Genomic DNA, 24,427 nt, shown 5'->3' with positions numbered 1-24,427 from the left:
AAAGTCCACATTCCTGACCAGCCCTTGTACTGGACAGGCAACTTGGCTGTAGGCAAATTGAAAGAGTTGGACTTGAAGGGTTGAATCGTCACTTGGATCTCTGGGTTGATTAAATTGGGGTCCACTAAGGAAGCATGGATAGCTGACACTTGTGCTCCGGTGTCCCTCCACGCGGTGACCTTCTTCCCGCCCACACTCACAGTTTCCCTCCGCTCCAAGAGTATCTGGGAGGTATCTGGGCCTGTGGACCTCTGGTGTGATTCCGGTGCAATGAACTGTAATCTGTTGGGGTTCTTGGGGCAGTTGGCCTTTACATGCCCCAGCTCATTACATTTAAAACATCGTCCAGCTGACGGGTCACCGGGGCGAGGTGGGTTGCTGGAGAACGGGGTGGTGGGACGATAAGGGGTCTGGAGGGTTCTTTGGGAGGTAGGTGGGGCTTTGGGCGGCCCCCGGTAATAGGGTGTGGTCTGGGGTGGTCCCTTCTGGTCTCCGCTCCAACTGCGACCAGTTTTCTTCTTCTCTGCCACCTCCACCCATCTGGCTCCAATCTCTCCTGCCTCGATTACAGTTTTGGGTTTCCCATCTAGGATGTATCTTTCTATTTCCTCAGGAACACCCTCTAAGAATTGTTCCATTTGCATTAGGAAGGACAAATTTACTGGAGATTCAACACTTGCTCCTGATATCCAGGCATCCCAATGTTTCACAATGTGGTAGGCATGTCGGGTAAATGACATGTCTGGTTTCCACCTTAGGGCTCGGAACCTCCGACGAGACTGCTCGGGTGTTATCCCCATTCTGACTCTCGCCTTGGATTTAAACAGTTCATACTTGTTCATATGTTCTTTAGGCATTTCAGCTGCCACCTCAGCTAAGGGTCCACTGAGCTGCGGCCTCAGCTCTACCATGTATTGGTCAGTAGAGATGTTGTACCCAAGGCAGGCCCTTTCGAAGTTTTCTAAGAAGGCCTCAGTATCATCACCTGCCTTGTAGGTGGGGAACTTTCTGGGATGGGAAGTGGTACCTGGAGAAGGATTGCTAGGGTTTGTTGGTATATTCTGCTGGGCCTTTATCCTCTCCATCTCCTCCACATGCTTCCTTGCCTCCATTTCCCTCTTGTGGGCAGCCTCCTGTACCTCCTTCTCCAGCCGCATGAGTTCTATCTGTCTTTCATGTTCCCTTTGTCTTTCCTCAGCCTGAAATTTGGCTAATTCCAGCTGTAGTCGAGCCGAGGATTTGGCCATTCTAACCTCTCTGTTTTTAACTAACTTTACACCCGAGGTTTAGAAATAAACAAACAAAACTTGGCTGTAAAATTTTGCTGTGCTGGAATAGAATACCTATTCTCTGATAGTGATTGTCAGCCTACAGAAAAAGACAATTCCCTTATCTCTGCTCTGGGCCCAAATTAAAGCAAAAAACCTCCAACTACTTGGAAACCTGCTTACCCAGCCCAAAGAAAAAAAAATTTCTTTTCAAACCTGTGCTCCTTGTAAAACAAGAAAAAAATCAAAATCCTAAAAAAAACCCTGCCACTTTTGTCTCCAGGCAAATGGGTAGAGCACACACCCCCTATTTACTTTTAGGAAGAAAAGAAAAAAAAAACCTCTGGGTTGGAAGACTGTGAATTTCCCTGCAGGAGTTAAGTACCCTGCCTCCAGGCAAAGAAAACCTGCAATTCAGAAGATAATCCCCTTTTGTCTCTGCTTGGCCACAAAGCAGAGAGAAACCAAGCTGCTTTCAGTTTCAAAGCTGCTTTCTGGACTTCCTAAAAATTCCTTTTTAAAATCTGTATTTCTAGTTCAAAAAATCTCAACTGGATCTCAAAATGATTTCAGGTTAATCCCACCACTGTGCCACCATGTCAAGGTTCCTCCCCCACTCTGAACTCTAGGGTACAGATGTGGGGACCTGCATGAAAAACCTCCTAAGCTTATCTTTACCAGCTTAGGTCAAAACTTCCCCAAGGTACAAAATATTACACCCGTTATCCTTGGACTGGCCGCTACCACCACCAAACTAATACTGGTTACTGGGGAAGAGCTGTTTGGACGCATCCTTCCCCCCAAAATACTTCCCAAAACCTTGCACCCCACTTCCTGGACAAGGTTTGGTAAAAAGCCTCACCAATTTGCCTAGGTGACTACAGACCCAGACCCTTGGATCTTAAGAACAATGAACAATCCTCCCAACACTTGCAGCCCCCCTTTCTTGGGAAATGTTGGATAAAAAGCCTCACCAATTTGCATAGGTGACCACAGACCCAAACCCTTGGATCTGAGAACAATGAAAAAAAGCATTCAGTGTTTTACAAGAAGACTTTTAATAAAAAATAGAAGTAAATAGAAATAAAGAAATCCCCCCTGTAAAATCAGGATGGTAGATATCTTACAGGGTAATTAGATTCAAAAACATAGAGAACCCCTCTAGGCAAAACCTTAAGTTACAAAAAAGATACACAGACAGAAATAGTTATTCTATTCAGCACAATTCTTTTCTCAGCCATTTAAAGAAATCATAATCTAACACATACCTAGCTAGATTACTTACTAAAAGTTCTAAGACTCCATTCCTGTTCTGTCCCTGGCCAAGACGACTACAGACAGACACAGACCCTTTGTTTCTCTCCCTCCTCCCAGCTTTTGAAAGTATCTTGTCTCCTCATTGGTCATTTTGGTCAGGTGCCAGCGAGGTTACCTTTAGCTTCTTAACCCTTTACAGGTGAGAGGAGCTTTCCCCTGGCCAGGAGGGATTTCAAAGGGGTTTACCCTTCCCTTTATATTTATGACACCAACTGTGGTTCCTCAGCAGGTCTGCCTGGGTTCAAACCGTGCAGTTCTTCCCTCAGCTAGTGGTGGCCAGTGTGAGAATATAGGAACATAAAACAGCCTCTTCCAAACAGAGCGTTGTTTAATCTCAACAGAAGGAATCAAACCCTAACAAGAAAAGATTTTTTGAACACAGCAATCTACATGCTTCTGTTTTACCTAAAGCTCAGTAGGCTTCGCCTATCTAGGTGCCCCACTTCTGGTATCGGGTGACAGTCTGCACCCTGCAGTCCTTGTGTCTCTCCCCTGAGCTCAGGAGCTCAGGTTTTTAATCTACTCCAAATTTTTTGTTTCACTGTTGCTGCCTGAATTTTCCCCTTCCCTGTACCAAGCCAGGGAAGTTGAAATCTGCATGGTCAGAGGGAAACTTGAAAGGGATTGAAAACTGTAATGTTCTTTTAAATATGGGTGATTGGTCCTGTCTGAAGCTTGTCATCTCCCTGCCTGGTCTGAGTAACCCCTTGTCTCAATTAAACCCTTAAAGTTCTATAGCAGTCACCACACAACAAGCAAACAAAGACAATATACAGGAGTAATCCACTATTGCAGGGACAAGGTGGGTGAGGTGATATTTTTATTGGACCAGCTTCTGTTGGTGAAAGAGACGAGCTTTGTGTAGCTTGAAAGCTTGTTTCTTTCACCATCAGAAGTTGGTCTAATAAAAGATATCTCCTCGCCCATCTTGTCTCTCTAATGTCCTGGAACCAACACGGCTATAACAACACTGCAATAATCTAATAGAGGGATCTTCAAGGTCCTTCACAGGAAGGACAGTTTTGTTGTCCACTGTGACAGAGGTTGGGTGAAAGAGGGGTGGGTTTAGTGGAAAAGATCAGGAGATTGATTTTGGACATGTTAAGTTTCAGCTGATGGTTAAACATCCAAGATGAGATGCCAGAAGAACAGGTAAAGATTTTTGTTTGGATGGAGGGAGATGGACCCAGAGTAAGGGAGATGATTAGTGAATCATCAGCATAAAAATGGGAGGCAAAGCCATGTTTGGGAATGAGGGGTGAAATCCTGGCCCAGTTGAAGTCAGTGGGGATTTTGCTATTGACTTCTATGTGGCCAGGATGTCATCAAGAGATAGGGTGTAGAGGGAGAAGAGGAGGGGGATGTGTACAGAGTTCTGAGTGACCCACCCTGAAAAAGGGAGAGGGGAACAGGAAGACTCAGTGAACAGAACCAAGAAGGAGTGACAGGACATTTATCAATGGCACCATAATCATTTACTGGAATATTGTAGCTCTTCTCCCTCCTATCTCTGTTTCTGTTACTTTTGGGTAATAAGCTTGTGTTTGCATAACACCTATCGTAGTGAGGCCTTAATCCTGATTGGGACTCTTAGCTGCTACCATAATATTAATTATTATTGTTGTTATTATTCATCATATTAATTTATAATTTGGATTTAGGGTGTCCAAAGTATGTGTGGGTGCTGCTCATAAAGCATGCATTTATGCATACTGTTGGGAAATTCGCACTCCTATCAACAAAAAGTTAAGTCAGTCTCCTTAGCAACCAACATCAGGATTCAGTACTTTACTAGCCACCACCTCTGGCTCCACACTTTTCACCAAAGCTGTTTTTACCCTTTTTCTAAATTCCATATGAAACATGCCTTTATAACGTCATGGAACATACAAAATGGGGAAGACCTGTCAGTGGTGGTACTGCTGAAAAAGATCTGGGAGTTATAGTGGACCACAAACTGAAAATGAGCCATCAATGTGATGCAGCTGCAAAAAAGGTTAATATGATTTTGGGGTGTATTAACAGGATGTTGTATGTAAGACACAGAAGGTAATTGTCCTACTGTACTCAGCACTGGTGAGGTTTCCAGCTGGAGTAATGTGCCAAATTCTAGGCACCACAATTTAGGAAGGATGGGGACAAATTGGAAAGAGTCCAGAGGAGAGCTACAAAAATGGTAAAAGGTTTAGAAAACTTAACCTATGAGGAAAGGGTGAAAAAACTGGGAGCATTTAGTTTTGAGGGAAGAAGACTGAGGGCTAACCTGAAAAGTCTTCCAATATGTACAGTTAAGGGCTGTTATAAAGAAGACAGTGACCAATTGTTCTCTGTGTCCACTGAAGGCAGGACAAGAAATAATGGGCTTAATCTGCAGCAAGGGAGGTAGAGGTTCAATATGAGGAAAAACTTTTAAACTATAAGGGTAGTTAAACTCTGGAATAGGATTCCAAGGGAGGTCCTGGAGTCCCCATCATTGGAAGCTTTTCAAATCAAGTTGGACAAATAACTTCAGGAATGGTCTAGAGCAGGGGTCGGCAACCTTTCAGAAGTGGTGTGCTGAGTCTTCATTTATTCACTCTAATTTAAGGTTTCACATGCCAGTAATACATTTTAACGTTTTTAGAAGGTCTCTCTCTCTATAAGTCTATATTATATAACTAAACTATTGTTCTATGTAAAATAAGGTTTTTAAAATGTTTAAGAAGCTTCATTTAAAATTAAATTAAAATGCAGATTCTATCAATTTAGTGCAGTGGTTCTTAACCTGGGGTGCACGCACCCCCTGGGGGTACAAGATGCCCTTTCTGGGGTGAGAGACATTTGAGATTTTTTTTTAGAATGTAAATCATCAAAAACACAAATTAAGCACAGGCACATAAGTACAACTGTTTTGTTTCATCATTACTGTAGTGTACAAACAAAGGTTTTAAGTTTTCAAGTTTTTAAGCTAATTGTAGTATAATTTTTGATAAGGGGTGCGAGAACATATTTTGAGAACTTTAGACCATGTAAAGGCTGAGCGGGGTCAGGTGTAGTATATTAAATTGCTCCCCATAGGAATATGCTACTTATGGCATGCTACTTCTGGCTGCCAGTCCTGGTGCTCTGAGCAGAATGGTAAGGGGACAGGGAACAGGGGGGGTTGGATAGGCATGGGAGTCCTGGGGGCCTGTCAGGGGTCGGGGTTGTGGATAGGGGTCAGGGCAGTCAGGGGACAGGAGCAGGGGGGCTTGGATGGGGGGGTTGGGGTCCCGGGGGGGGGGCAGATAGGGGTGGGAGGGTCCCAGGAGGGGGCCATCAGGAGACAAGGAGTGGTGGGGGGGTTGGATGGGTCAGGGGTTCTGAGGGGGGCAGTCAGGAGGCGGGAAGTGGAAGGGAATCATATAGAATATATAAGGGGCAGGCTGTTTGGGGAGGCACAACCTTCCCTACCAGGGTGTATTGTATTAAATTTCTCCCCGTAGGAATGTGCTACTTACAGCGTACTACTTACGGCTGCCAGTCCTGATGCTCCGCAAGTATCACATTCCTACGGGGAGAAATTTAATACACTGCACCAGCAGATAGAACCCCAGACCGGCGGCGGGCTGAGCAGCACAGCCCGCCGCCAGGCTGGGGTTCCAGCCACCAGCTCCTGCCAGCCGGGGTCCCAGCTGCTGGCCCCGCTCAGCCTGCTGCCAGCCCAGGGTTCTGTTCACCCAGGCCGGCAGTAGGCTGAGCGGGGTCGGCAGCTGGGACCCCAGCTGGCAGCAGTGTGCCAGTAAAAATCCGCTCACGTGCCACCTTTGGCAGGCGTGCCACAGGTTGCCAACCCCTGGTCTAGGGTTACTTGGTCCTGCCACAGTGCAGGGGGCTGGACTTGATGACTTCTCGAGCTCCCTTCCAGGCCTTCATTTCTGTGATTCTATGTGTATTATTCATCTTCCCCTCCAGACAATTGGAAGTTATTGCAACAATTATAAGTTTCACCCCAAAAAGGAATTTTTTTTTCAGGCTCAAATTAATTAAGGAATAAAACATGACAAGGAAAGTGTTTCAGAAGGATTATTGCATGCCCTCGGCTGCATTGCAAAGCAAGAGGCGAAGGTCCAGATGTCATCAACCAGGCCAAAAGGTGCAACAATCCCACGGGAGTGCACTGGCTGCACTGTCTTCTTATTACATAGGAACGATTTAAAAAGAGATGTATTAGTTCCTGTGCAGGACTAGGAATTGTTGACTCAGATATGATGACACCAGTACTACATAAAAAGAGCTATAACTGTTTTTTCTCCAGAGGTGTACAAACCAATTCAAAAACCAATATTTTATATTATTTCATTTAGTTTATTCTCCATCTATATGGCTTTGAGCAGCTGGGTTGTTTCTTTTCTTCCAAAAGTACAAGGTTTTATACTTTACTGCATGAATAATCTGCAGCATTAAAATAAAAACCCAACCTGGCATGCTCATTTCACATAGGTAGAAGCTTCCAAGTGTTAGATTATAAATAAAAGAACACCACCACAATCTGAACTGCCAGTAGCAACTCTGGGTTAAGGATCAAGCTCTGGAATAATCAAATAAGACATTTTAGGGGTATTTTTGAAACATAAGAAAATGTATCACTAATCTAGCACTTCACATTTCCAGAGGGTAATTCATCAGATTTAGTAATTTGCCTATTGCTAAACTTTGTTTTGGTTTATTACTATGTAGATGAAACAAAATTATCTAACTTAGTTCCATTTATCCACTATATCCATTTACAGTGGTTTTAAATAAAAAGAAAAGGAGTACTTGTGGCACCTTAGAGACTAACCAATTTATTTGAGCATAAGCTTTTGTGAGCTACAGCTCACTTCATCGGATGCAAGCTTATGCTCAAATAAATTGGTTAGTCTCCAAGGTGCCACAAGTACTCCTTTTCTTTTTGCGAATACAGACTAACACGGCTGTTACTCTGAAACCAGTGGTTTTAAATGTATTTTTAATGCAGACCGTCTCAATGTTCCTTCTTTCCCTTGAATGTGCTATGTTTAACATATGGAATAAGAGGCTGATGTTTTCCCATTGCCTCCACTGCCACTTCTCAGGGCACTCACTCACTGTTGATGTACTGCACTAAGTTGCTTTTGAATATATTTTGAAAACTGGACCATATAATCTTTTCCATCTGGAGATAGTATCTCCAGTAGGCTGTTTCACCTGATATCAAGTCAATTAATTATTTTATTTAGTGACAAATGTATTTGGGGGCACATATTATGGAACAATCTTTCAAAATCTTTAAATCAAAGATATTATTTGAAGGCAGATATTATAAGATGTCTTTGGGGGGTTTTTCCTCCTTGTTAGTGAGTTGCTGTAATGTTTTGGATTTTATTGAACTTAAACATTTTTCACCAGAACTATATTTTTAAGTCAAACATTATTTATCAATAGGAAGAGAATCAGAAAAGGTGATATATAGCTTACCTGAAACATTTGAAACATACATACACACAACAAAATATGTAATATTAAATGGCAATACAATGCTGGACTCTAAATCAAAGATGAGTGGAATGTCCATTCTGTAGTCCATTCTGTAGTTCTATTTAGAAATGCATTTTGTTAAAATGTCATTATAGCACCTTTATTGCTCATTTTTACACTTATCAAGAGGAGTTCCCAAAATCATGTGTTCATCAATCAGTCCCCAATAAATATTGAGATCGGCTTAGAAATCATGAGATTTTTTAAAAAAATAATTAAATACAAATTGAGTACTTTTTATTTGTTTTCTGTTTTTATGAGGCAGAGGTTTTTATGAGGCAGAGATTATGTAAAATGACGATAGCACTGTTGACTAGAATGGAGATGTGACAATTTATAGCAAGTGAGGGTCTACCCTCTACTCCTTAGGGTTCATATTTTCAAGTATTTCTCTGCAATGATGAGATCTGGGAAACTTTGTTGTTGTTTAATGACAGCTGAGATTCTCACCTAATCATATGACTGCAGAAGCTTGGCCTTTAAGAAAAACATGATATATCACAATACTTCAGATAAAATCACAAGAGTTGGCAATACTGCTTTCCTAACTGCCAGACCTGTGATCTGAGAATCGAGCTATGATCTATCTGGCTCACACATAATCACCAAAACTAAAGTTTCTGAAGGCAATTACAGCTTCAGTTACCCCCCAGTCCTTACGGTTTGCCCTTAGTTTCTCTATTTGGCTTCATAAGAACATAGGAACAGCTGTACTGGATCAGACCAAAGGTCCATCTAGCCTAGTGATGTGTCTTCTGACAGTGGCCAATGCCAGGTGCTTCAGAGGGAGTGAAAAGAACAGGTCATCATCAAGTGATCCATCCACTGTCACCCATTCCCAGCTTCTGGAAGAAGCTAGGGACACCATCCCTGCCCATCCTGGCTAACAGTCATTGATAGACCTATCCTCCATGAATTTATCTAGTTATTTTTTTAACCCTGTTATAGTCTTGGCCTTCACAGCATCTTCTGGCAAGGAGTTCCACAGGTTGCACTGTGCGAAGAAATATTTCCTTTTGTTTGTTTTAAACCTGCTGTCCATTAATTTCATTTGGTGACCCCTAGTTCTTTTGTTAAGGGGAGTAAATAACACTTCCTTATGTACTTTCTCCACACCCATCATGATTTTATAGACCTCTATCATATTCCCCCCTTAGTCATCTCTATTCCAAGCTGAAAAGTCTCAGTCTTATTAATCACTCCTCATACGAAAGCTGTTCATACCCTTAATTGTTTTTGTTGCCCTTTTCTGAACCTTTTCCAATTCCAATATATCTTCTTTTGAGATGGGCGACCACATCTGCACACTGTATTCAGTATGTGGGTATAGCATGGATTTATATAGAGGCAATATGATATTTTCTGTATTATTATCTATCCCTTTCTTAATGATTCCTAACATTCTGTTAGCTTTTTTGACTGCTGCTGCACATTGAGCGGATGGTTTCAGATAATTATCCGCTGTGACTCCAAGATCTTTCTTGAGTGGTAACAGCTAATTTAGACCCCATCATTTTATATGTATAGTTAGCATTATGTTTTCCAATGTGCATTACTTTGCATTTCTCAACATTGAATTTCATCTGCCATTTTGTTGCCCAGTCACCCAGTTTTGTGAGATCCCTTTGTAGCTGTTTGCAGTCTGCTTTGGACTTAACTAGCTTGAGTAGTTTTGTATCATCTGAAAATTTTTCCACCTCACTGTTTACTCCTTTTTCCAGATAATTTATGAATATGTTGAATAGTACTGGTCCCAGTACAGACCCCTGGGGGACACAACTATTTACCTCTCTGCATTCTGAAAACATCCTTATTTATTCCTACCATGTGTTTCCTACCTTTTAACAAGTTAACAATCCATGAGAGGACCTTCCCTCTTATCCCATGACAGCTTACTTTGCTTTTAAGAGCCTTTGGTGCAGGACCTTGTCAAAGGCTTTCTGAAAATCTAAGTACACTATATCCACTGGATCACCCTTGTCCACATGCTTGTTGACCCCCTCAAAGAATTCTGGTAGATTAGTGAGGTATGATTTCCCTTTACAAAAAAATATGTTAACTCTTCCCCAACAAATCATGTTCATCTATGTGTCTGACAATTCTGGTCTTTACTATAGTTTCAGCTAGTTTCCCCAGTACTTTAGTTAGTCTTACCAGCCTGTAATTGCCAGGATCACCTCTGGAGCCTTTTTAAAAAATTGGCGTCACATTAGCTAACTTCCGGTCTTCTGGTACAGAAGCTGATTTAAATGATAGATTACATAGCACAGTTAGCAGTTCTGCAATTTCACATATGAGTTACTTCAGAACTCCAAGAAGGCCAATGACATTTGGGGATGTATAAGTAGGGGCATTGCCAGCAGATCGAGGGACATGATCGTTCCCCTCTATTTGACACTGGTGAGGCCTCATCTGGAGTACTGTGTCCAGTTTTGGGCCCCACACTACACGAAAGGATGTGGAAAAATTGGAAAGAGTCCAGCGGAGGGCAACAAAAATGATTAGGGGACTGGAACACATGAGTTATGAGGAGAGGCTGAGGGAACTGGGGATGTTTAGTCTATGGAAGAGAAGAATGAGGGGGGATTTGATAGCTGCTTTCAACTACCTGAAAGGGGGTTCCAAAGAGGATGGTTCTAGACTGTTCTCAGTGGTAACAGATGACAGAACAAGGAGTAATGGTCTCAAGTTGCAGTGGGGGAGATTTAGGTTGGATATTAGGAAAAACTTTTTCACTAGGAGGGTGGTGAAACACTGGAATGCGCTACCTAGGGAGGTGGTGGAATCTCCTTCCTTAGAAGTTTTTAAGGTCAGGCTTCACAAAGCCCTGGCTGGGATGATTTAATTGGGGATTGGTCCTGCTTTGAGCAGGGGGTTGGACTGGATGACCTCCTGAGGTCCCTCCCAACCCTGATGATTCTATGACAGTGCACTGTTCCGGGTTGACTCCTCTGTATGCTTCCACTTCTGCTCTATACACTCTTATCCTGGTGCTGCCCTTTCAGGTGAAGGTAGAAACTGGCTGCTAGGGTTTTAAAATGAGGAAGCCACCCCTAAAATATGGAAGAGGACTTCACACATGGACTCCTTCTTTTTCACATGCTCATTGTTTCACTTCCAGAAACACAATGTAGATGCAGAACTGGGCCTCATTCCTAGAGTTGGAATAATCTCAAGACAGTGGGGTAGCCTTTGGAAATTAATGAACAGTTTTTGTTGATAATGTGTGAAACAGAAAAGAAACCAGATCCCTTTCACAGCTGAGTTGATTCTACAGAGCTAAGAGAAAAAAAATAACCCGAGCTTACGTTAGTCATTAAAGTAAGCAGGTATAATTCTGAATACATACAGAGCAGATTTGCTGAGTGAGAAGGTGTCATTTTTAAATAGTCACTCTTCTGAGTAGAGGGGCACTTTAGGGAGTGGTGCCCTTGTTGTCATATTCTTCCCTCCATAGTACCTCCTTCCCTTGGCAGACACTTCAGCTGTACCTCACATATGATCAAAAGAGATGATAGTAGTCCTCCAAGGTGATGATAATGTAGCTGCAAAAGCTTACTAGCACAAAGTATTATAGAAAAGGGCAGACAAGAACCCATCAACCCTCAAAATGGTAACTGGGGATTCTTAAGTAATCAATATAATAAAAATACACTCTATAGATCAGGCTATACTGGCTACCCAGTAGGGTGGGGGAGAAGATTAAATTTGCTCTCAGAGCAGAAAAAGAGATATTGCATGTGTGTCACCTCCTTGTCTAGCTGGAACGAAGAGTCATTAAGCCCTGGTCTACACTAGGACTTTAGGATGAATTTAGCAGCGTTAAATAGATGTAAACCTGCACCCGTCCACACAATGATGCCCTTTATTTCGACTTAAAGGGCTCTTAAAATCGATTTCCTTACTCCACCCCTGACAAGTGGATTAGCACTTAAATCGACCTTGCCGGCTCGAATTTGGGGTACTGTGGACACAATTCGATGGTATTGGCCTCCGGGAGCTACCCCAGAGTGCTCCATTGTGACCGCTCTGGACAGCACTCTCAACTCAAATGCACTGGCCAGGTAGACAGGAAAAGAACCGCGAACTTTTGAATCTCATTTCCTGTTTGGCCAGCGTGGCAAGCTGCAGGTGACCATGCAGAGCTCATCAGCAGAGGTGACCATGATGGAGTCCCAGAATCGCAAAAGAGCTCCAGCATGGACCAAACGGGAGGTACGGGATCTGATCGCTGTTTGGGGAGAGGAATCTGTGGTATCAGAACTCCGTTCCAGTTTTTGAAATGCCAAAACCTTTGTCAAAATCTCCCAGGGCATGAAGGACAGAGGCCATAACAGGGACCCGAAGCAGTGCCGCGTGAAACTGAAGGAGCTGAGGCAAGCCTACCAGAAAACCAGAGAGGCGAACGGCTGCTCCGGATCAGAGCCCCAAACATGCCGCTTCTATGATGAGCTGCATGTCATTTTAGGGGGTTCAGCCACCACTACCCCAGCCGTGTTGTTTGACTCCTTCAATGGAGATGGTGCTATGTGTGTAATGTTAACAGCAAGGATTACCCTGAAAGAGTGTAGCCACTGTTTTATAAAATGTGTCTTTTTAAATACCGCTGTCCCTTTTTTTTTCTCCACCAGCTGCATGTGTTTCAATGATCACAGGATCTTCTCCTTCCCAGAGGCTAGTGAAGCTTAGAAAGAAAAAAAAACGCACTCACGATGAAATGTTCTCCAAGCTCATGCTGTCCTCCCACACTGACAGAGCACAGACGAATGCGTGGAGGCAAATAATGTCAGAGTACAGGGAAGCACAAAATGACCGGAAGGAGAGGTCGCGGGCTGAAGAGAGTAAGTGGCGGGCTGAAGAGAGTAAGTGGCGGGCTGAAGAGAGGGCTGAAGCTCAAATGTGGCGGCAGCATGATGAGAGGAGGCAGGATTCAATGCTGAGGCTGCTGGAGGACCAAACCAGTATTCTCCAGTGTATGGTTGAGCTGCAGCAAAGGCAGCTGGAGCACAGACTGCCACTGCAGCCCCTCTGTAACCAACCGCCCTCCTCCCCAAGTTCCATAGCCTCCACACCCAGACGCCCAAGAACGCAGTGGGGGGGCCTTCGGCCAACCAGCCACTCCACCACAGAGGATTGCCCAAAAAAAAGAAGGCTGGCATTCAATAAATTTTAAAGTTGTAAACTTTTAAAGTGCTGTGCTTAAAGTGCTGTGTGGCATTTTCCTTCCCTCCTCCACCACCTCTCCTGGGCTACCTTGGTAGTCATCCCCCTATTTGTGTGATGAATGAATAAAGAATGCATGAATGTGAAGCAACAATGCCTTTATTGCTTCTGCAAGCGGTGATTGAAGGGAGGAGGGGCAGGTGGTTAGCTTACAGGGAAGTAGAGTGAACCAAGGGGCGGGGGGTTTCATCAAGGAGAAACAAACAGAACTTTCACACCGTAGCCTGGCCAGTCATGAAACTGGTTTTCAAAGCTTCTCTGATGCGTACCGCGCCCTCCTGTGCTCTTCTAACCGCCCTGGTGTCTGGCTGCGCGTAACCAGCAGCCAGGCGATTTGCCTCAACCTCCCACCCCGCCATAAACGTCTCCCCCTTACTCTCACAGATATTGTGGAGCACACAGCAAGCAGTAATAACAGTGGGAATATTGGTTTCGCTGAGGTCTAAGTGAGTCAGTAAACTGCGCCAGCGCGCCTTTAAACGTCCAAATGCACATTCTACCACCATTCTGCACTTGCTCAGCCTGTAGTTGAACAGCTCCTGACTACTGTCCAGGCTGCCTGTGTACGGATTCATGAGCCATGGCATTAAGGGGTAGGCTGTGTCCCCAAGGATACATATAGGCATTTCAACATCCCCAACAGTTATTTTCTGGTCTGGGAATAAAGTCCCTTCCTGCAGCTTTTGAAACAGACCAGAGTTCCTGAAGATGCGAGCGTCATGTACCTTTCCCGGCCATCCCACATTGATGTTGGTGAAACGTCCCTTGTGATCCACCAGAGCTTGCAGCACTATCGAAAAGTACCCCTTGCGGTTTATGTACTCGGCAGCTTGGTGCTCCGGTGCCAAGATAGGGATATGGGTTCCATCTATGGCCCCACCACAGTTAGGGAATCCCATTGCAGCAAAGCCATCCACTATGACCTGCACATTTCCCAGGGTCACTACCCTTGATATCAGCTAATCTTTGATTGCGTTGGCTACTTGCATCACAGCAGCCCCCCACAGTAGATTTGCCCACTCCAAATTGATTCCCACTGACCAGTAGCTGTCTGGCGTTGCAAGCTTCCAGAGGGCTATCGCCACTTGCTTGTGACCTGTGAGGGCTGCTCTCATCTTGGTATTCTTGCACTGCAGGGCAGGGGAAAGCCAGTCACAAAGTTCCATGAAAGTGCCCTTACGCATGCGAAAGTTTTGCAGCCACTGGGAATCGTCCCAGACCTGCAACACTATGCGGTCCCACCAGTCTGTGCTTGTTTCCTGGGCCCAGAGTCGGCATTCCACCGCATGAACCTGCCCCATTAGCACCATGATGCATGCACTGGCAGGGCCCATGCTTTCAGAGAAATCTGTGTCCATGTCCTGATCACTCACGTGACCGTGCTGACGTCGCCTCCTCGCCCGGTATCGCTTTGTCAGGTTCTGGTGCTGCATATACTGCTGGATAATGCGTGTGGTGTTTAATGTGCTCCTAATTGCCAAAGTGAGCTGAGCGGCCTCCATGCTTGCCTTGGTATGGCGTCCGCACAGAAAAAAGGCGCGGAACGATTGTCTGCCATTGCTCTGACGGAGGGAGGGGCGACTGACGACACGGCTTACAGGGTTGGCTTCAGGGAGCTAAAATCAACAAAGGGGGTGTCTTTACATCAAGGAGTATTTCAGGCAGGACTTCACGGAGGGTTCCAATAAGAAATGGTTATTGTTCTTATTGGAACAAGGAGGTTAGCCTGGCCTCTGATTGATACATGGCTAGATTTACCTTGCTGCACCTTCTCTGTGAGTGACTGCAGTGTGACCTAGAGGAATGAGTCCCCTAGACAGGGGAGGGGGGGAAGCAAATGAGTACAAAACAAATCTGGTCTATTTCTTGTTTTGATCCACTCCATCTATCTTTTACATCTTTGGCTGGCAGCAGTCGGTGCAGAAGGACTGCATGCCATCCACATCTCATGGCTGCTCGGCAGAAGATGGTACAGTACGACTGCTAGCAATCCTCATCTCTTGCCTGCCTGGCAGAAGACACTCTTCTCGTATTTTAATATCAGTAGTCTTACCTTTCTAATGTGCTAGATGTGCCCTCTCTCCCCTGCTGTGGCAGCCCCCGAGCTTGATTGGGAATGAGGGGGTCTCTCCCACACACAGCAGCCCCCGAGCTGGACTGGGAAGGAGTGGGGTCTTTCCCTCTCTCCCCCGCCGCGGCAGCGACCGAGCTGGACTTGGAAGGAGCGGGGTCTCTTCCCCGTCACAGCAGCCATAGAGCTGAGGCAGGGCAGCCGCAGCCCTGGAACTGGGGAAAAGCGCCTCTTTATCTGGCCACCACAGCCCTGCACGTCCCAAATTCCCCCCTCTCCCTCTTCTCACACCACTGCCCCCTCCCACCTACCTCCTATTTTCCCCAAGGCCACCACCTCACCTTACATGTGGGTCTTCTCCAGGGTCCAGGCACCTAATTAGTGGAGCCACGCCTGCACCGCTCCACTAATTAGCTGGGTAGCCCTTCATTCTCTCGTCTGCAGCCGCCCAGGTGTGCACCTTAGAGGGAACTATACGCAGACCACCTGAATGGAGCTCACAGACCACTGGTGGTCTGCAGACCACAGTTTGAGAACCTCTGACCGAAGGACTTCTTATGCTGTGTTCCAGTTGACTAATAAATTGTATTGTTTTGAAAACACTGCTTGAGTGTTCTTATAAATACTCAATGAAGCGCATTAGTCCCTGAAGAGTGGACAACTCTACACCAGGAGTCTTTCTCTGTCATTGGACAGAGCTCACAGTGTGAAGCAGGAGTGCTAAAGCCCAGAGGTTCAGTCTGAGGAGTGGGTGAGGCCATGTGGCCTGCCCTGAAGAAAAAGTGAGGTCCCTTCAGATCTGGGACTGTCAAGGTTCCTTCCCCACTCTGAACTCTAGGGTACAGATGTGGGGACCTGCCTGAAAAACCCCCTAAGCTTATTTTTACCATCTTAGGTTAAAACTTCCCCAAGGTGCAAACTATTGTACCGTTTTCCCTTGGACTTTATTGCTGCCACACCAAGTGTCTAACAAATATATAACAGGGAAAGAGACCGCTTGGAAACATCTTCCACCCCCTCCCCCCCAAAATCCTCCCAAACCCTACACCCCCTTTCCTGGGGAAGGCTTGATAAAAATCCTCACCAATTTGCGTAGGTGAACACAGATCCAAACCCTTGGATCTTAAGAACAATGAAAAAGCAATCAGGTTCTTAAAAGAAGAATTTTAATTGAAGAAAAAGTAAAAGAATCACCTCTGTAAAATCAGAATGGTAAATACCTTACAGGGTAATCAGATTCAAAACATAGAGAATCTCTCTAGGCAAAACCTTAAGTTACAAAAAGACACAAAAACAGGAATATACATTCCATTCAGCACAACTTATTTTATCAGCCATTTAAACAAAACAGAATCTAACGCATATCTAACTAGATTGCTTATTAGCCCTGTACAGGAGTTCTGACCTGCATTCCGGCTCTGGTCCTGGCAAAAGCAACACACAGACAGAGAGCAGAGAGAACCCTTTGTTTCCCCCCCCCCCCCGCCACCCCGCTCCAGCTTTGAAAGTATCTTGTCTCCTCATTGGTCATATCGGTCAGGTGCAAGTGAGGTTATCTTTAGCTTCTTAACCCTTTACAGGTGAAAGGGTTTTTTCCTCTGGCCAGGAGGGATTTAAAAGTGGTTAGCCTTCCCTTTATATTTATGACAGGCACATCAAAGAGGTTCCTTCAAGGGACAGTCCCAAAGCTGGGGGTGTAGCACTGATCCTGTGGATCCGTGACAGCTAGTAATACTGGATAAAAGGCTGCCTTCGCATCACTGCTAGCAGTTGATTTGGGAGAACCCATGGGCGAGAGCAAGCAAGAACCATTAAGGAGTAGAACCAATGATGTTCAGATACGGTAAACATTCCACAGAACCCCACTAGCCCTGCAGTGCGATGAAAAGCGTGTTTGCCCTTGTATGTTTGATTCTTTATTTTCTTGGTTTGGTTTGGTTTGTTTTTTTGTTGCTGTTCTTGTTTTAGGTTAAAAAAAAAATTCTTGGAGGGAAACCCAATAAAACCTTTGTCTTTGTCTGGAGACTTGAAGTTTCTGGAATGTTACTCACGGACTTTCATGCAGTAAATCCTCCACGTTATGTAAATGAGTTACAAACACAGGGATAAGAAAGTCTTTTTTTCTTCTCTTGTAGAATCGAGTGAACATGAAGAGAAGAGTACAGGTGCCTCAGGTGAGATTTCCTCCCAGCCTTATCCTGCGCCAGTGTACAGTCAGCCTGAAGAAGCAAAGGAGAATATGGATGTAACAAAGCAAACAAAACCTGAAGAGAATGATGAGTTGGGCCCATTACCTGATAATTGGGAAATGGCTTACACAGAAAAAGGGGAAGTCTACTTTATTGAGTGAGTCTTGCATATTTTTTGTCTCTTTCTATTAAAAAGAGTATGTCTAACTGTGTAGGGGAAACTGTTTTGTACTGGAATGTTACATAACGCACAATCCAAGATCCTCCACTCTGAACCAGCAGAAAGATCATGCATGTCATGGAAGTGACACCGCATTCAGTGCCTGGTGCCAGGAATTTGTACCATTTTCCAGATTACTGGCTGATGTTCAGAAGCAGCATTTGCTTTCAAGGGAGGTAGCTAATGAACATGGAGCTCTGCTGGCAATAGTTAAAGATGGAAAACACTCATCTGTATTTAAGAAAAGAACAACTCAGCCATATGCTTTGGCCTCAGTAGAAGGACAGCGTTTGATGCTCATATATGTTGTATTACAATTGCTAGATGCTTATGTCCTTGTCCTATATAATGTGTTCTTTCTAAAAAAAAAGGATTAAATTTAAAGAAAAAAAGATAGACGATAAACTTATAGATAAAACCTAAGAACACATATCAAATAATATTTAAAAATAAGACTCCTGAATGACTTGGGGATGGATAATGAGATATGGAATCTTTTTTCTCTAGGTCAGTGGATCAAATCCAGTCTATGTCCATATAGTAATCAAAAGTAATTATTTTCTGATTGCTGTTCAGTGGCAATTGAGAAATGAACTGGTAGACTTTACACAACTATTATAGCGGTCACTAAATGGCAACCACACTAGGACAGGGACAGGTAATTGAATGGACATGAAGACACAACTATTTTTTCACTTCCCAGTGCAGCTCCCCAGGGGTACTAAGTGTTATGAGGTACCTTGCCACTACCTGCCCTTCACATGAAGTACTTTTGCCTGATGTCTTCTGTAGCTCAGCTCCCTAAAACCAACAGCCTCTGGCCACAGACATAGCACTTTTTTCCAGATGTCCGCAAACCTTACCCTCTGTGCAGCTAGTGACAGACACACACCAATCCTCAAGCCCCTCTGCCAGCATCTCCCTCTGAGGTATTCAGCCCCTGCCACTGGATACTCTCAGAAATAATCAGGTACGCTGTCTCCAAAAGAGACAGAGTATACACAGTTTGACTGGCACAACTCGGATCAGATCCTTTATGACAACACAGCACTGGAATCTACTGATTGTGAAAGCAAATAAGTTTATTTACTAGATTAAGATTTAAGAGCTAGTGAGCAAGCATAACAAGAACAACAGGTTATATGTAAAATGAAAGGTATAACTCACTTTTTAGACTCTATCTTAACTTTAACAGACTAAAGTTCTTGTCTTATTTCTTACCTAAAGCAGCCTCCCAGAATCACTAGCCCAGATGGCTAGGATCCAACTTTCATGAATGGAAAAAGTGCTGTCCTTTTTGCCTCAGTGAAAGGATAAGAAAGGGGTCCTTTTCCCTTCCTCATATAGTCCAGTAACCCTTTGAAATGCCCCTTTTGAAGTGCACCCTCAGATAAGATTCTTCTCTCCCATTGAATGTTCTCCACTGTTCTCCCTGTTGATTTCACATCCCTCCTAGCAACTTGTTTTTCCTGTTGACTTCACATGCAAATAGGGCTTCCATTGTGTTGGCTTAATTTGCATGTGACAGAGAGATATACACCTTACCTCCTGTCTGGAAAAAACCTGTTTGTGAATTCTTCCTGGTTACATAGTTTAAAAGTTATTTTTAGTAGGTACACACAATTCCTTGTGTACCAAATATACATACATCTCACAATGCTTATGATGACCAGTATGATCTAAGCTTTCATTTGATACCTCTCATGAAATTATAGATATATACTATGACAGCAGTGTGTTAGGTGTAGTGAGTTTATCAGGTCTCATAAGAGTTGCTGTTATAGAACATTGAACCCACTGTCAGTTGGCATTGAGGGGTTCTTAAGGTCACAGTTCTCTCTGGGTTAATGCACTTTAGAGAGGAAAAAGTGAAGGGAAGATTGAATGGCCATTGCTTCCATTGTGTCTCCTGGGGGGAAAAAAATGTAAGTGATTGCAGATGTCCATCCACTTCGGGAATACGGGTGGTCAGTGCACCAGAGTCAGAGATTTCCCCTTAGCAGTACATGTCAGGGCACCGCATGCTCCTTCTGCTGCCTTGTGCTGCATGATGGTATCCTGACCCCTTCTCAGTTCCTTCTTACCACCCATGACTGGTAGTCAGAGTACGTTGGCTTGCTTCTGGGAATTTCTCTCTTTCAGGGAATTTGTTTTTTCTTTTGTATATAGTGAAGTGGTAATTTAGTGTAAGTTTCATTTATTAATTATTTTTTTATAATTTAGTGGAGTGTCAGTTCCCATTTCTTCTGGGTGCTGGTGCCTGGTACTGGGGAATGCCTCGGTCTCTGGGTTTTAAACCTTGCATTGGCTGCAGGAAATCCATGTCGGTGGCTGACCCTCATTCTAGGTGTCTGAAGTGCCTTGGCAAGTGTCACTTCTGGAACAAGAGTTAGATCTGTATGGATTTTAAGCCCCAAACTAAGTAGAACAGGGAGATGAGATTCTGCAACCTTTTCTCGGAGGCAGCCCGGCATCCACCCTCAGAACATTCCCACTTGGTGCAGCCACCAAGTACATTTACTTCCGTCAGAAGTGCCACTAGGGACATTGCTGAGTTTTGGCATCATTCTGCTTCCCCAGTACTGAGAAAGAAGCATCAACATGGTGCTTCTAAGGTCATCCTTCAAGAGGCCAAGGTCTCCAATACTGTCAACCAACAAACAGTCTGGAAAGTGGGGGAAGAGTGTCCTCAGAGGAGAAGCATTCTCCAGTGCTGACTGCATCTCAGTCAGTGGGGTCATCAGCTCCAGCACGCTGGCTATGTCACTGAGACCAACCCATTTTGCAGCACTGACCCCTTCGATGCAACAACAGCTGCATCAGGGGAACCTCTCAGAACCAACACCAGAAGCATATTACAGGATTTTCTCTGCCTCTCAATACTGGCCTCTCCAGCGGTACAGCAGATATCTCACCCGGTACCAATGAATCTTCAGACTACAATGGACTTACCTGCAGGCAGAGGTCAACTTCCATACATGGCCAACTTTAGACCCTCCTGTGTCTCCTTTCTCAGTGCCATGCAGAAGCAAGCCCAGTATGCTCCCCTCGGTACTTGTTGTCTCCAGAGACTCAAGAGTGGTCCTCGACACCAAGCGGTACCACACTCCCCTCTTCAGGTGACTCGGGCTCTTCTTTGGGATCAGAGATTGGTTCATACATATCTCAGGCCAGAGATCGAGGTCACTCTCCATCACTGAGGGGTTTTCACCCTGGGTATCTGACAGAGATTCTGCATTGGTTGAGGGGCACAGATCCTTGATTGGGTCCAGTGCCCTACCAATGGCCATACTGGAACCCAGGGGGGTTTCCTCCTACCACCAGATCCTCCCCATTCTCCAATAGAACCTCCATCGGAAGAGTTACAGGAGGCAGCACCTCAGCATTTGTGTTCCTCCTCCTCATTACCCAGTGAGACAGTGGCATTTGAAATGTCCTCACCTCTTTAGGACATTACAGGGCCAATATAGACCTGTTAAAGAGTGTTGCTTCTTCCCTGGACACATGAATGGAGGTAGTTCAAGAGAGCTCCTATAGGTTAGTGGACATTTTGGGATTAGCAGGGATGTCCCAAGAAACTTTCCCTATAAATGAAGCTATTCTGGAGCCCACAAGAATATTGTGGCAAATGCCTCTTCTCTGCCACCAACAGACAAAAAGACTGAGTGAAAGTACCATGAGCCCTCACGGGGATATGCACACTTTTACCACCACCACCTTGAGTTCATTGGTGGGCTTGACAGTGAACGAGGGATAGCCGTCTTCTACTCCAAAGACAAAAAAAGGCAAAGAAACTTGATCTTTTCAGAAGAAAAATTTATTCTACTGCTGGCCTCCAGTTTTGTATCTCAAACCAGCAAGCTCGCAGGCTAGATACGATTTCTCCCTCTGGGACAATGTTCTCAAGTTTGTGGACAAGTTTCCAGAGGATGCCAGGTAAGAGTTTCCAGCAGCAATCGAAGCAGGTAAGCTGGTGGCTAGGACCTCTTTCCAGGCTTCACTGGATGGGGCAAGCTCTGTAGCCATTTATGATGCTGATGCATACGTGCTTTTCTTTGAGTGATTGCACGTGTCCATTCCACTCTTGATGTGTGCACACCCTGTGCACAGTCACTGGAAATTTTTTCCTCAGTGGCACCCTCAACTGCAACACACCGGTGGCACAGGTATAAAGGGCCCAGCCAATCCCGAACCCCCACTGTTCCTTCTTACTGCCTGTGATGGTCACTGTTATGCTCATCTTGCTTTTGCAATTGCTTTCAGTCAACTCTTTGTACTGTGTATTCTTGTATTTTGTTATAAATAGTTTATTGTTATTACTATTATTATTGTTTTAGTATAGTTAGTTAGGTTTTACAATACCTAAGGGTTTCAGTCGATTCCCGGTACCGGTGAATGCCTCGGTCACCAGGATTCAAGCCCTACATTTCCTGCAATAAGGCTATGTATCTAAGCAACCCACACTCAAGTTGCTTGAAGTGCCAAAGGGAAACTCATATCAGGGAGTGTTGCCAAATTTGTAAGGACATTAAGTCTGCAAAAAGAAAGACCATGAAACCAGGCTAAAGTTTCTACTTATGGAGGTGGCCTTGAGACATCCATCTGAGCCAAGTTGGTCAGACTCAGCACATAGTGCCTCAGTATCAGTCAGGAGTGCGCTTTCTACCGTGCCTGAGTCCTAACACCACTCACCATCCCCTGTGCCTAAGAAGAGGCATAAGATTTCTAAGCAGATTGCTGAGAGGGGAAGATCTCTGGTACCAAAGTCTGGTAGGCATGGGGTTAAGAGTAGAGTGCTGTTTAAGTCGAAGCACTCATCTGCTTCGGCACTGCAGAAGACAGCACTGTTGGCTCTGGCACCTAGGCAGGTACTGTCAAGTCCAGAGCCAGAAGGAGCATCGTCCATATCTGCAACAGCACACTGTACCAACCCCATCTTGATACCAACCACACTGGAAGCATCTGCAGCAGCCAGAGGTCTCCTAAGTCTGTTGGTTCCAGTATAAGTGGCAGTTCAAGAGTTGGTGCTATCGGTGTTGGCAGATGCAGGGGAACCAGCCACATCGTTACAGTGCTCAGTACCATGCCAGTCTCAATTACCTTATTAGCAGACTGATGCTAAGCTCCATGGGTTAAAGTACTGATGGGGCAGTCCTAAAGTCCCTCAGGTTGCACACTGCAACCCTACCAGGAAGCACTTTAGAGCGCAAGTCCACCAGTACTCTGGCCCAGCTCCTAAACAGGACTGCAGAGGAAGTGGAGTAGGGATTATAGACATATCATAGAATCATAGAATAACAGAGTTGGAAGGGACCTCTGGACACCATCTAGTCCAACCCCCTGCCCAGAGCAGGACCAATCCCAACTAAATCATCCCAGCCAGGGCTTTGTGAAGCCTGACCTTAAAAACTTCTGAGGAAGGGGATTCCACCACCTCCCTACATAACGCATTCCAGTGTTTCACCACCCTCCTAGTGAAAAAGTTTTTCCTAATATCCAACCTAAACCTCCCCCACTGCAACTTGAGACCATTACTCCTTGTCCTGTCATCTGCTATCACTGAGAATAGTCTAGATCCATCCTTTTTGGATCCACCTTTCAGGTAGTTAAAAGCAGCTATCAAATCCCCCCTCATCCTTCTCTTCCGTAGACTAAACAATCCCAGTTTCCTCAGCCTCTCCTCATAACTCATGTGTTCCAGTCCCCTAATCATTTTTGTTGCCCTTTGCTGGACTCTCTCCAATTTTTGCTCATCCTTCTTGTAGTGTGGGGCCCAAAACTGGACACAGTACTCCAGATGAGGCCTCACCAATATCGAATAGAGGGGAATGATCACATCCCTCGATCTGCTGGCAATGCCCCTACTAATACACCCCAAAATGCCATTGGCCTTCTTGGCAACAAGGGCACACTGTCGACTCATATCCAGCTTCTCGTCCACTGTCACCCCTAGGTTCTTCTCTACAGAACTGCTGCCGAGCCATTTGGTCCCTAGTCTGTAGTGGTGCATTGGATTCTTCCATCCTAAGTGCAGGACTCTGCACTTGTCCTTGTTGAACCTCATCAGATTTCTTTTGGCCCAATCCTCCAATCTGTCTAGGTCCCTCTGTATCCTACCCTCCAGTGTATCTACCACTCCTCCCAGTTTAGTGTCATAGGCCTCTGCCTCAGTGCTGCACCACCTAGACATCCAGAGGTTACTAACCAGGCACTTTGATGGGATGTACGAGGATGCTGTACCAGTTTCCAGAATGTCAGACCCCATTTTTCTTCTGTTTGCAAACTGCCTTTCCCATTTCCTCAGTGCTTGATCCCATAGCACCATGGACTGTTGGGTGTTGAGCACTGTAGAGATGGGATACACACTTCAGTTTATTTCTACCCCCCTTCCCACCCTCCATCCCTTTTCAGGAGCCATTTTCACAAGGAGCTTCTTGTCCAGGAGGTTCAAACTCTCCTTCAGGTGGGAGCCATAGAGGAGGTTCCACAGAGTTTAAGAGGGAAAGGCTTTTACTCCCATTATTTCCTGATCCCAAAAGCAAAGGGAGGTCTCAGACCTATTTTAGACCTTGTCAGCTCAACAACTATCTCAAAAACATAAAGTTCTTATGGTCACCCTGGC

General features: G+C 44.9%; 1 protein-coding gene across 20 annotated transcripts in view; it reads left to right on the top strand.

Moving 5' to 3' along the window:
- MAGI2 (membrane associated guanylate kinase, WW and PDZ domain containing 2) overlaps window positions 1-24,427 on the top strand; it is a 1,187,450-nt gene that overhangs the window by 764,116 nt on the left and 398,907 nt on the right. For all 20 annotated transcript variants that reach the window (XM_073328600.1, XM_073328602.1, XM_073328598.1 and 17 more), the window contains one exon: window positions 17,532-17,742. In XM_073328600.1, coding sequence (XP_073184701.1) covers window positions 17,532-17,742 — 211 coding nt within the window. The remainder of the gene's footprint in view (window positions 1-17,531; window positions 17,743-24,427) is intronic.

This window comes from Lepidochelys kempii, chromosome 1, assembly GCF_965140265.1.
Source record: "Lepidochelys kempii isolate rLepKem1 chromosome 1, rLepKem1.hap2, whole genome shotgun sequence".
NCBI lineage: Eukaryota > Metazoa > Chordata > Testudines > Cheloniidae > Lepidochelys > Lepidochelys kempii.
Note: the sequence above shows the minus strand (reverse complement) of the source record. Positions and strands in the feature narration are given on the sequence as shown.